The following is a 14029-nucleotide window of genomic DNA, read 5'->3' as shown; positions in this document are numbered from 1 at the left end:
TGTAATTTTTCTGCCCTTTGTTTTTAGGCTGTTTATATAATTTTATTTCAGAAAATGTATCCCCCACACATTAATAGCTAGTCCATGAACATGTATGTCATGAAACTGGTCCATGGTGCAAAAAAGGTTGGGGACCGCTGATTTAAGTGACTTGAACATGCCATGATTGTTGATGATCTAGCAGGCTTTCATGTTGTTTACACTAAACTCTGATCCTATTTTTCAAACATCACAGCAGAATTCAAGACTAATCAGACCAGGCAATATTTCTCCAATCTTCTGTTGTCTAATTTTGGTGTGCTATGTGAATATTATGCTCAGTTTCCTGTTCTCAGCCGACAGGAGTGGCACATGGTGTGGTCTTCTGCTGCTTTAGCCTGTCAGCTTCATGGTTTGATTATTGTGTATTCAAAGATTTTCTTCTGCGCACCTGGATTGTAACGAGCAAGTATTTGAGTTATTGTTGCCTTTCAAATCAGTCTCATATCAGCCTGGACTTTCTCCTCTTACCTCTGCAATAAAAATGGCATTTTGACTAAGAGAGCTTTTCTCTTTTTCTCACCGTTCTCTGAGAGATGGTTGTGTCTGAAAACTCCAGTAGGTCTGCAGTTTTTGAAACACTCAGACCAGTCTGTCCGGCACATTCAGAGTCACTTAAAACCCCTTTCTTCCCCATTCTGATGCTCAGTTTGAACAGCATGTTGTCTTAACCATGATGACATACCTAAATGCACCGGTTGCTGCCATGTGATTGGCTGATTAGATATCTATGTTGATTTGCAGTTGAGATTTACCTAATAAAGTCAACATGAGAATGTATATTCTCTTTCAGCATTATATTACGCTTGTTGAAGGATGATGAATATTTTTAAAGGCTTGACAGTTTTTTTTCCTTTTTTTCTGCTTGCAGTTTCAATACAACTTCAGTGCAGAGAGAAGCATTGCTGTGTAACTTCACATCAAACTCTCCTAACCACAGAGACATGGTGCAGCAAGGACCAGAACTCTACAAAAAGACACCAGGATGCAAAATAATGGACTCATGGAATTTAAATTTTTTTTGTTATTAAACAGAAGTGTATATTTTGTAATTTAAGTCAAAAAGTATTTAACTGTAACTGATTTTATTGAAGTGATTTATGAAGTAAGTTTGATTATGTACAACTTTGCACATTAAATTTTAAAGGTGATTCCATTTATTTTTGAAAGTCGTTTTTATTTCCTTTTCTTTCTCCTGTGGTCAAATAAGAAGTTTTCAAAGTGTCATCACAGTGAAAAAAGCTCAGATTTGTTGTGCTCAACAGAGTAACACTGCCGTGTTGACAGTGAGTAGCAGTCATGGAGGACAAACAGGCTCCTCTGACGTTTTATTTTCCAGCAGAAGCATCTTTCCATCACAGAGTTCTTCATGAGCAGCGTGCAGCAACAACGAGCAGAGCTACGAGACGTGGGAGCCTTTTTACCCCAGGCGCCTAACCACGTCAGGTCCTTAGAAACACAACAGCACATTAAATATCCATATTTTTGAACATGTTATACCTGTATGAAGCTGTAGTTTTGAAAAAGTGACTAAACCGCAGCAGAATTTACACTTTGATACCAAAACATCACAGTCTTCTCACTCCTGCTTACAAGTGTCGTCTGCAGCTAATTAAATTGTCAGAATCCATTTGCACATTTTTTCACATGTAATTAGTATTAGAGACTAATGAATGGGGATTAATGTGTCTGTAGTTAATTAGATTCTCCACCTGCTAAGTTTGTGAACTTGTTGGATTGTGCTAACTGCAGGTATTTTATTTCTTTTTCTGACCAAAGTTTTTAATGGCTCCTGGTGTTCACAGGTGTTTAATGAAGCGAAGAACAGATGACAACCCTCGGCGAGTGTTCACGCTAACTCCTCTGTTCTGCCGCTGGAGTCAGAGCGACGGTCTGAAGCATCCCGTGCAGAGGGAACAGCTTTTCACGCTCCTTCATGAAGGTGACACTCATGTCAGTGATGCCCTGGAGCACAGTGACAGGCTGCTGCAGCACTCCTCCCTGCTGTGCAGAGAGTGCATTCCTACAGTATGACACACATATACACATTTCCAAACACTGTACAAGCAAAGGAGAACGTGAGACAACTCTGGTGTGTGTGAGAAAACTTTGCAACAACTTTCAATACCACTCTCTACATTTATTTACATTTTATAGGTAGTTTCATCTCTCATTGTCTGGTTTTATTTTAGTTGTATAGCAGTTGTATTGGTAGTTATTTTTAGTACTGATAATATGCAAGGGACGCAACAATGCAACTGTGGTGGAAACTCTTTGCATTTCACCTTGTAGAGCCTTAAACTCAGTTTCTATCTTCCTCAAAGAACCAAGCATATGATTTACATGTAGAGATGGGCACATTAATCTAAAAAAATACTTCGCTATTAATCTGTTAACAAAGATGTTTGTTATAATAGCAGTTAATCTGCTAATTCTGTTCATAATCAGTGGGAGTTAGCATTAAAGCTAGCACCTGTTGAAAGTTCAACAGAGATTCCTTTGGCTCTCAATGAGTTTTCTCCTCGTTGTCAATTATCTTTACCGAAATGTGTTTAACTACCGTGCTTTCTTGCTATAAAGTTATTATTCTTATGATTCCATCCATTTCAAAATCATTCTAACACAGCAGCCACTCTATACGCCCCTCAGACAACAAACAAACAAGAATTTTCCCGAGTCATTTGACTTACCAGCTAGAGACCAACTGTTCTGTCCAGATCATAATGTTCCAACAGAAACAGGCCCGCTGCTTCAGAAAGGGTCCCCATCATATGACTCCAGTAGAAGATTTAATCCAATCAAATTACATCCATAAAGAACCACGGATTACTTCAAATCTACAAATAATTGAAACTTTTTTGTAATAGCGGAGTTCTGGAAGTACATCTTTTAATGTGGGCCAGGTAGAATTTCCCAGCAAAAGTGCCTTTTGGCTCATCTTCAGTAAGCTCTAAAGAACAGGAGGTCTTTAAGCTCTTTCTCAGGTTTTCTGTGACCCATCTCACCATGTAAGAGCAAGGTTTGGACCAGTCCTCTCTCCTAGGTTAATAAACAAGGGGTAACCGAGTACAAGTTTGTTTGAAAATTAACTTTGCAGAAAAATTTTAATTTAAAGGGAGTAAAAGGTTTTGATCATTGATTTTTAAAACTAATGACCACCTTAAAAGTTAATGAGAAACTCATGTTGTTCCTGGTTAACTTGACGCACTGGCGTTGGCTGTGGCCTCTCATCTAAATTTTTCATGATTTTATTTTCAATTTTTCTTATTTTTTCCATATACAGTGCTTAACAAATTTATTAGACCACCTGTCATATTTGTCTAAAAGACCATCCAGCATCATGAAGTGCTTTAATCACCCAAATTTGAGCCGGCTCACTGGGCTTCTCTGAGAAGTTCGAAATTAATCAAGCATAACATTCAACCACTAAAACTCATTTTTCTGTTCAGGAATGCAAATAAATAACTATAATTTGACATATTTTGTAGATCAGTAAATTTAAAAATATATGCATAACAATAATAATTATATTTTAGCATTAAAAATATCATTTTGGTTAAAGAGCTTCTACATATTGGTGTATTAACCATTGCAGAAACATAAAAAATGATTTTGGTAATTATCAATGCTGTTAATTTAGGGCAGCTGTGGCATAAACCTTACTTTGGTTAGGGTTAGGGTGGTCTAATAAATTTGTTAAGCACCGTATGTGCTATTGATTTTCCTTCACATTTGTCAGTGGGTTTTACAAATTCTGAACCAATGAAAAGTGTCTAACATGGTGCTGACTAAAGCCCTATACGCACGGGATCAGGATTACCAAGGGACGTCTGGTAGTTTGTGACAATATCTCAGGATGGGAATCAACAACTGGTTCCAGTTGGTTCAGTCCATCGACATCATTTACATTTAATCTTAACAATTCCGTCATCAGTGCCTTACTCACAAACACAGTCTCGTGAGAGGCAGTCAGCGAAAAGAACAGAGAAGTCGAAGAAGGAAACACGGTGGACAGTAGGATTGGAGGGTATTCATTTTTTTAATCAAAACACATTATACACGGGCGTGGTGCTACCCATGTACATGGGCGGCCCGAGTTCAAATCCAGCCCCACTCTCTCTCCCATTTCCAATTCTATCCACTGTCCTTCCCTATCAATGAAAGGCAGGAAAGCCCAAAAAGAATCTTTAAAAAAACAAACACACATTTAAAAAAGCACTTGATGGTGTGCACACACCACTGCTCTCTTCATATGCACAGCATTTCTGCTCTTCCTCCTGCAGCTTCTTTTTGCAAGTGTGTGATCTTATATCAGTATTATATAGCTGTATATCTCATGCATAACATAATTTACTGTTGTAAACGTGCCCTTTAAGAATCAGTGGTTATGCTACAGCATCCGATCTGCGTGAGGAGGGTTGTTGTGAATGAGAAATGATCCCAGATTTAGAGCATAGAATAACATCAACATCAATCAAAACTGTTAAAAGTGAGAGATGTTTTACTGGAGAGAAAGGGTAAATTTGTGCTTTTTATTAGTATACAGTGCGTTCAGAAAGTGTTCAGACCGCCTTTGCTTTTTGTTTAGCTTTGTTATGTTTAAGCCTGATGCTGCAGTTGAAAGAAACATTTTTATTCTCATTCATCTACACTCAGTAGGTACTCCATCGTGACAAAGTGAAAACAGGATTTTAGAAATGTTTGCAAATTTATTGAAAATAGAAAACTGAAAAATCATATTGACACAAGTTTTCAGCCCATCTGCAAAAACCCTTGAAATTTAGCTCAGGTTCCTCCCATTTCTCTGGATCTTTGCTGAGACGTTTCCACACCTTGATTAGAGCCCACCTGAGGTGAACGTTTGCACACAAACTTATGTGGCCACTGTTGGGTCACTCCAGTCAAAAAACCTTTAGCTCCACCCCTGTAGCCAAACTCCCATGTATACTGAAAATCAGCCATGAAAGGATCTTCTTACCAATAATTATGTGGATATTTAAAGAGTGATATGGCTTATTCCCTGATGCTTTGTGGTCCGAACACTTGTATTAAAATCACAGTGAGTTACACCTCAGCACTGGGTGACTATTTCCTATATTATAGAATAGGAGACTTTAGTTTAATATAAATTCACTCTACATACTTTGTTTTTGTTGTAAATACACAAATCTTGAGCTGCAAATACTTCCTAACACAATCATGTCATTCCTGTTTGAGTTGATTTCAATGAAAAAGGAAACAGAGCTCCAACAACTCTTGTGCTTTAGAGAATAACTTTATTAGACTGACATGTTTTGGCTTGTTGCTTTCATCGGGATCATGAGTTCATTAAGCTAAAAGCACTGTTCACCAGCACTGCTATACAGTTAGTCAATTTGAATAGAAGTTTGTGTAAATGATGTGCTAAGTTTGATAAATCCCACACACAGAATTTCTATCTAACACAGTCAGTATATGATAAAACTGTTAATGGATTGTTACAGCATAGATTTCACATCATACTGGGTTAGTTGATTTAAATGACAAGAATGAAGCACTGATTTTTTTCACCAGTTAGACACTTTACTTCCTGGTAATAACAATCCTCAAATATCTGAAGAAAACAGATTTAACAGTGGTACAACAGGATAAGAAAGCAGTATCTTTTACACAGACTTATGCTGACACTAATTGAATGTATCAGTGGGCAGATAAATAAAGGAAAAACTAAGATGGTTTTTTATGAAGTTCCCTCACAAATCAGTGGTTGCTACTATAATGTCAGGGTCTGAAGGTACCTGGTTTTGAGCTCAGTTTGACCATCATTCAAAAGGAAACACTGACAGAATACTTTCATCATAAATACTGAATAAATGATCTAAAGCAGCATTTACCAAACTTCAGTCTGCTGCAGCACAATTTGAGACCTGACAATCTTTTGGGGTCCACCTAAAAACCCTTTTACAATCGTCACACGAGATTCAAATAAATAATATTCGTTTCATGAACAGGGGATTTCCATGCAAATGCTTTGTGCTCTGATTTAATCTCCCTGAAAGTGTTTGTGAGATCACAAAGTACGGTTAATGAGCTGCCGCCATTTATTTAGTTTGATCTGGCTTCTGCAAAGTCACTTAAATTTTTGTATTAATTTTCATCTCTGTTAAAGTTTTCTTTTGGTACAGAAAAATCTTCACAGAGTAGAATGTTTAATGGAGTGTCACCAGTTAATCCAACACCAGTTAAACCGTGACACTGGTTGTGTACATCAGACAAAATAAATGCAAAAAGGTGACATGACTTAAAACTTCTGACTGTTCTGTCACTTTTGAGTCTTAAAGGTTCAAATTTCTTTATTAGTACCTGAAAGGTAAATTTGTTGTGCAGACAGGAGTCTTGGCATCCAAGAGATAACGACAGCAAAAATAACAATCAGACAAAATACATTTAAAATCTTAAAACAAACATAAGTGTTTAAACCAGGTCATGATAAAGTGCTTTTGAAGACTCCCTAAGTGATTTCAAATTCCATTAAAGTTAAAGTGCATCATCCTGTGCTAGTTTTGCTGAAAGGTGCAATAGCTACAAGTATGAAAGTGCCCCTTCAGGGTTTCCTTTAGGAGCAACAAAGCGACGACCAGAGTGAAGAAGTTGAAACTGTGAATTTAAAGGCTGAGAACAGTCATGGAGAACAGAGCAGGCTTTGTGCTGTAAATAAATAAATAAATAAATAAAGATGTGATAGATTGAGTTGTAGCTCGGTTAAGTATGTATTTTTTAAGACAAGTTATCAAACCATGAAACCAGTGAAAAGACAGGGCAGATTCAATGAAAGCTTGATGGAATAAAATCATCAGAGTTTTATTAGTGTGAAAACGAGCAAGTGTCTTAAGACAAGATAGACAGCGGTGTGCCTTTTTGCACTTGTAATCAGGATCAATAAAGCACGGTTTCGATATTTTTTTTATTTCTAAGATTTTTAGTTATTGTTAATTACCTTTCATGGCCCATCTATAGTACCCTTGGGGCCCACACTTTGAGTAGCACTGATGTAAAATATTATTTCAAGTGAATCTGACTAGGAAATGCTTTGTTTTCTGTTTTGAGAGATTACAAAAGTATTCAAACTTACCATCTGAAATACAGTCAATTTGAGGTGTCAGGGCAGCAGGGAAACTTATTTTTTGTTTAAATAACTACTTTTCTTTTGGTGTATATGGAATAAATTCAAAATAACCTGCAGAGACTGTGTTTTTAATAAGGGATGTAATCGCCTGTTGTGTGACAGTGCAACTCACTGTAATGATTTAACAGTGGTAGCCTAAAATATTACAGAGTAAGTCATATCAAACTTTAAACATTTGTTGGTGTATATAGTGTGAGAATCATTCAAGCTCCTGCTCTATTCAGAGACCAGCAGCAGGTAAAGTTTGCCATCAGCTCTGCAGAGAAATTATCAGAGTTTAAATGAAGTTAATCAGCGGTTTCAGTTTCTGATATTAAAAACTTCACCAGCCACACTCTGCAGATGGACAAAGAGCAATCGAGCCCTCAGTACCACAACTCTCTCATGAGGCGTGCCCAGCAGCACCCATCAAAGCTGCCTCACATGGTTTCACTTTCCCTCCTCTCTGCTTTATGATATGGAAAATAATGATGATTTCAGAGACCACACCTTAAGATGAAAATGGAAACTACTACTTCTGCCCCTAGCAGCTGTTAAAACTATATGTCTAGTTAAAAGTGAAGTGCTGCTGTGGTACACTGAAGGTTTCATGTTGAATCTGTTTCATTCAGTCCTTTCACTTCCTTATCTTTGACCTTCCACTTCAGGCTGCTCTATCTCTGCTGCTGCGTTGATAGTTTTTTTTTTTTCTCCGTCAATGCTGAGCTGAAATGCAGCAGCACATCAAAGCCCCACCCTCTGTGAGTCGACCAGATGTCCCGTGGTCATTTTTAAACTCACACCCCAGCACATGACATGGAGCAGTGTGTAAGCATGTAGACAGAGGTGGATGGGCCGCTTGGAAATTGGAAAAGGAAGCCTGTATTTATGAGGTGGTTTGAGGTGCTGTGTTAAGACAGGCTTAGCCTGCCACTCTCCCTCTGACAGCCCTGTTTCCCCCTGAGCTGGGGTGACCAGAGACTCAGAGAGGTGAAGGAGTGAAGGCAGGAAGCCTGTCAAAGCAGGACCAGACCAGAGCTGGACCCAAACACAGTTATGGTGCAGGTGAAGCAGCAAATCACACTGACAAGATGGAGAGCGGCATCTAATGTTCACTGGATTCCTGTTTTCCTTAAGCACAAGCAGGAAACAGAAACTGTGTTTCCTTATGTGAGGCATTCAGCCCAGTGCATGCTGGGACATGTTAACCCTTCAATGACCTTGATAAAGATAATTTTTGTTATATAAATTGTAAAAGCAAGTTGTAATAATTTATAAAACACTACATTTTGGACCTAAAACTATAACTATCCCTGCACAATTGGTCACAGTTTTATTAACTGACTTAAACATTCAGGATAAAAACTCCACAGTAGTCTGATTTTATTGAAATAAAAAGAGAAGTGTTTATGTTAAAAGCTATTCTTTCTTAAGCTCAGTTCAGACCAAAGATTCACAATGCTGCAGGACTGTTAAAAATGTTGCAGGTAACAGTTGCAGCTCTAAACTGAGTCACCCCAGCTTTAATCGAGCAGTCTGTTGATGATGCCTGCAATTCAGTTATTTTAATTGCAAACATCTGGTTTTTGCACATTGCATGCAGATGAATGTGACATGAGAAATGGATAGCGGTGGCAAGAGTACAAAACTATTGTACTCAAATGAAAGTACAGTTTCTTTGGTTAAAATTTACTTAAGTCGTAGTAAAAGTACTGGTCTATAAATCTAAAAGGAGAAAGTAATCCATTTTAAGCTTACTCAGGTTACTGAATAGCTATTTAATGATACCTTGGGGGAGTTGTAGAGTAAAATATGATCTTGCCTTAAAGTGTGATAACAGAAGAATATAAAACTCCAACCAGGATGTTTATATTAAAACACACCTTTATAATAAAAGGAAATGCAACAGCTGTTCTAGGATGTAATGCAGATTAATTTTCCAATCCAACGACCCGCCAGTTTTGTGTCGTTGACAAAAGGCTTAGACTTCCTTTTTTGACTTAAACATTACGTTTTTTGCTCTGTACTTGATGCTTTTAACAAGGTGTCCACAGGGTCTAAGAAAGTATTCAATACAGGACTAGAAGGTGTTAAATGTATTTTTTGTTGCTGTTTTTCTGAATTGTATAGCCTATTCAACTTAAATAGGTTGTAGGCTAGTTTTTTCTGATTTTGCTTTTTATGATTCGATTTAATCACATGAGGATTTTTGAACCCCTGCCAGATCTGATCTGAATTCTTCCTAGACTTTTCACAATGGATTTTTGAAATAAATACAACACAGTTATTGTGAGTTATGGCAGATCAGCTGCAACAGTAAAGTGATCATTGACACTTCAATGCTTTAAAGTCAGAATTAAAGACTATAAGTATCCTGATTTTCGCAATTAAACCTTGTTTTTTATTCTTTAAACCTAATTGTAGGCAGTTCAGCTTTTTAGTTTTAAGGCCAGTGATTGTAAATAGGCACTTCTGGACATTAGAATAACTACTTTTAGGCCACTTAAGTAAAGGGTAAGACCACCCATTCAGTGACCTTGTGGCAGCTGGCTCTTTTTCTCGTAATCTAAGCTCAAAATGCTCCACCAGCCACAACATATACAGAACTTTGCTGTTAATGTAACTGGTTAAAAATTTAAGATGCAATAGGTCTTGAAATGTATGAAGAGAGTCGTAAAAATGTCTTGAAAAGTATTAAATCTAATGTCAGATTTTCTGCATACACCCATGTAGAGAAGTACAAAACTTCCTCCAAATATACTTAGGTAAAATGGACATTTCTTCTTGATAGGCTATAAACCCTAATAAATCAAAGTTAAAGGTATTGTGTTGGATAAAATCATCCCATGAGTTTTAGAACTTGTTGCATCATCTTGATGACTTTTTACATGGAAACTCCAGCCTGAAAAATACTCCTGCCCCCCTTATCAGCTGTGCACATAAGCAGGATGTATTGGGCTATACATGACAAACTCAAGGTTTTAGTAGCTACATTTGTCCATGGGAAAAATATGTTTCTCTGCAGATATCTTAGTAATATTAGACTGAGCTAGCAAAGCTTTTTTGGGCATTTTTTGTGCTCTGCAATTTTTCTTTAAAAGCATTGCATTTGCAACTAGAAAAGCACTCAGAGAGCGCAGACCTCCACCATTAGCCCTATCTCCCAATAGTAAAGAATCCTTCAAAAAATTCCTGGATCCAAACGGTGATCTGGATCACTCCCAAATCTAATCAGTTCTTCATTATGCCATTTCTGACTTTTGCACCCATACATTAACACAGACTTTACTCTGCACCCATACATTTGTCCTCTTTGGTGTTTCGCAGCTTTGATTTCATTGCGGGGAAATGAAGGTGGAGCTATCAGCAGCAGGCTAGTAGGTGGTGTAAAAACTATCTTTATTAGCACCTATGAAGGTGGATTTGTTTACCACTGTTGTTGCACATTACATATTTTTCTTATCTTGCAGACTACCTTTTACTGGACGTTCTACCTGTTACCCGCAGAAGTCTCCTGTCTCTTCTCTCCACACTGACATCATCAAGATTTCGAGCACCCCTCTGAGATTTTGAGTCTGAGGTCGGACGTGTGGTCTTCTCCTTACAGCCACCTTAACAAGCCCCCAGGCTGCCCTCCGATGGGAGCCGCACATCAAATCTGTCTGTGCGTACCTCAGCCTGAGGTAAGATGAGTGATCTCCCAGAGCAGGGATCCCCTCTCCTCCCCCACGCAGCGGCCTTCCTCCCCTCCTTCTCTCCCCCTCTGCCTCGGCGGCCAGCCCATGTGAGTCAAATTACTGTAATTGAGCAGGGATGGAGCTGGGTGTGAGGTGATCTCTCTCTTCATCCCCTCCCTCTCTCTCTCCCTCGTTTTCTCTCTCAGATATTCCTGCACATGTTGGGGAATGACCAGCAAGCATCTCTTTTTTTCTGCCTCTAACACAGAGATCAATTAACTCCTTTCATGTTAGATCAAAGGCCCAATACACCGTCCAGATCCGTCCTCAACCTGTGGGACAATTAGCTCTCCCTTTGGACCACGAGCAGGCCGACAGATGAAGGGAGACTGCTGCCACTGTTTACATGTGTGAAGCAGTCGTAAACAAACAGGAGGAGATCTCCGGCATCTCCATTAAAATTACCAGTCAGTTGTGCAATAAAACAACAGTGTGACAGCGTCTCTGATGATAGCTTTCATTAATCTGTTAGAAGAACAAAAAAGAGCCAAAAGGCCAAAAAACACTTCTTTCTATGGCTGTTTATGCATTTTGTCTCATATCATTTCATGGCTGTAAGAGTCACATGACCGCTTAACATGACCGGGGCTTGTTAAAGTCCCTCACCTCACCTAAAGCTGGAGCAAGACACAATTACTGAAAGATACACAACACCACAAACAATATGGCTGCTAAGCCGGTTAGGGGTTATTTATTATGGTCAATTATTTTTGTTCTTCATTTCTTTCTGCTTGTATCATTATCAGTGTGCATCTCTTTGTGGTTATTTTGCAATTTTTTTAAAGTCTTTGTAGTTTTGCTTTTGTCTCTTTATGTTTTTTTTGCTTCTCCTTGATGTTACTTTTGTATTTATTTGAAGTGTTTTTCCTCATTTTTGTTTTATTTTTGTCACTCTGTTGTTCTGTATTTGTTTCTTTTTTCATTGTTTTGTGTTTTGTTGTGTCTTTATTTGAAAGTGTTTTTTCTCTTTGTGTTTGTTTGATTCTCTTTGTTGTTACTTTTCTGATTTTTAAAAAAAATATTTTTGCTGTTACTTGTGTTTTTCCTCTTTCCTTTTTTTGTCTCTGTTGTTTTTTAGTGTCAGTAATTATTTTTGTCCATATTTGGTTGTTTTTGTTGCCATGTTATTTTTTTTTTTGTTTTATTTGTCTAAAGTATTTTGTGTCCTTATTTCAACTCAAAATTAACTATCTTTATGAATGCCAGACTCTATTTGTTCTTACTTTTGTATTTCTTTAGAGCACTTTTACTCTTTGTTTGTCTTTTTGTTTTTTTGTAGTTTGCTTCTCTTTGTTGTTACTTTTATATTTAATTTCAGTATTTTTTCTCCTAATTTGTATTTTTGTTTCTGTTTTTTTTGTGCTTCTCTTTGTTGTTACTTTTATATTTAATTTCAGTATTTTTTCTCCTAATTTGTATTTTTGTTTGTGTTTTTTTGTGCTTCTCTTTGTTGTTACTTTTGTACTTCTCTGAAGTATTTTTGTATCTATTTGTGCTGCTTTGTCTCTGTTGTTATTTTGTGTCTCCTTGTTGTTGTTTTGTTTCTTTGTTGTTACTTTGTTACTTGTTTGAAGTTTTTCTTCATTTGAATTTTTGTTTCTTTGTTGTGTTACTTCTCTTAGTCCAAAAGTATTTTTGTTTACTTTGTCTCTTTATTGCTATTTTCTGTCTCTTTTTTGTTGTTTTGCTTCTTTTTGTTGATACTTTTGTGCATTTTAAAGTATTTTTTTAATCCTATATATTTTGTCTCTTTGTTGTTCTTCTTCTTCCCTTGTGTTTTTTATTGCATTCCTTTGTGGTTCTCTTGTGTAAAGGTGTGGTTGGTTTTGTTTGTTTTTTCATTTTTGTATTTTTTGTCTCTTTGTCTTCTTTACATTAATTGTCATTGAATATCTTTGAAGTATTTCTGCTTCCTTTGTGTTTTTGGTCTCCTTGTCTTTTGTTGTGTTTCTGTGTGGTTACTTTGATTCTCTGATGTTTTGCTGTTTTTCTTTGATGCCTCCTGCATCTCTGGGATGTTGCTTTGCTTTTTTGTACTTATGTTTCACAGTTATTTGAAGTGTTTTATCTCTCTTTGTAGATTTTCAGGCTGTGTGTGCAAATTCTGTTTCTTAAGCTGAAGCATCTTTGGAGTCATTTTGAATTATCTCAGAATTCTTACACTCTGTCTCTTTGTGGCCCATCTTTGCCGTGTTCAGTCTTTTATGGTCCTTCTAGATTTCTTTGTTGTCTGTTTGTGTTTCTTGTTGCCTAATTTTTGTCTCTTTGTTGCTGTTTTGCAGGTGTTTGTCGTTGTTTCCAGTTTTATATTCTGATTTCAAACTGTTTTGAAGTCGTCTGCTGCTTCTATGTTGTCACTTTGAGTCTCTTAATGAATGTTTTGTGTTGTTTTGGTTGTCACTTTAGCATCTTTATAGACTTTTTAACTGCTTTGCAGTGGATTTGTATTTGTTTATGTGGTTGTTTGGCTCTGATGTGTTATTTAGCATTTAATTTAGTTCTCTCTGCTTTTTTCTAGTTGTTATACATGCTTTTGAACTTAATTAGTGTCTTTTTATGGGTTTTTGTTGTTGTTTTCTAATGTCATTTTGTTTTTCTTCTGAGTTGTTTGGTAGTTTTTGTGTTTTTATGAGCTCTTATTAACTCTGGTACTGGCGCCCCCTAACCCTTGTTGTATCTGTTCCTGCCCAAAGTGACGCCCTTTGTGCCTGGATGGGCACACTTGTGCCACAACTTTGCAGTGTGTGAGTGTAAACTAAGTGGACAGGGGGGAGCGAGTGCAGCTTTCGTCCCCAGACAGGTGCACTGACCCTGTCCACCCTCGAAGGTGCCACTTGCATTTTATTGGACATTTAGGGCCGGCCAGCATTTTTTAACAGCCACCTGGATGCAATAAAGGGCCGGCTCCTGAGCTCTGGCTGCCCAGAGGATTTCCCAGCAGCCCCAGTGGGACCTCTGGCTAGTTAAGATGTTTATTAAGCTGAAAGTGGTCCAGTGGGAAAACACAGCACTTCTGAGAGATTCGGGCCAGCAGTTTTCTTGTTAGTCGCAGCGCTCCCTGGAGGATTGGGTTTCTTTTTCTTTCAGACCTCGGAGGGAGGACAGGGTC

At 37.6% G+C, this 14029-nt stretch overlaps 1 protein-coding gene across 3 annotated transcripts in view; it reads left to right on the top strand.

The window, feature by feature from the left end:
- Positions 1–1184, top strand: part of mvb12bb (multivesicular body subunit 12Bb) — a 68704-nt gene extending 67520 nt beyond the window's left edge. For all 3 annotated transcript variants that reach the window (XM_041786779.1, XM_041786776.1, XM_041786778.1), the window contains one exon: positions 911–1184. In XM_041786779.1, coding sequence (XP_041642713.1) covers positions 911–952 — 42 coding nt within the window. In that variant the 3' untranslated portion in view covers positions 953–1184. The remainder of the gene's footprint in view (positions 1–910) is intronic.
- Positions 1185–14029: the final 12845 nt, after the last annotated feature.

This window comes from Cheilinus undulatus, linkage group 5 (genome assembly GCF_018320785.1).
Source record: "Cheilinus undulatus linkage group 5, ASM1832078v1, whole genome shotgun sequence".
NCBI classification, from domain to species: domain Eukaryota; kingdom Metazoa; phylum Chordata; class Actinopteri; order Labriformes; family Labridae; genus Cheilinus; species Cheilinus undulatus.
This window is presented reverse-complemented; position numbering and strand designations above follow the sequence as displayed.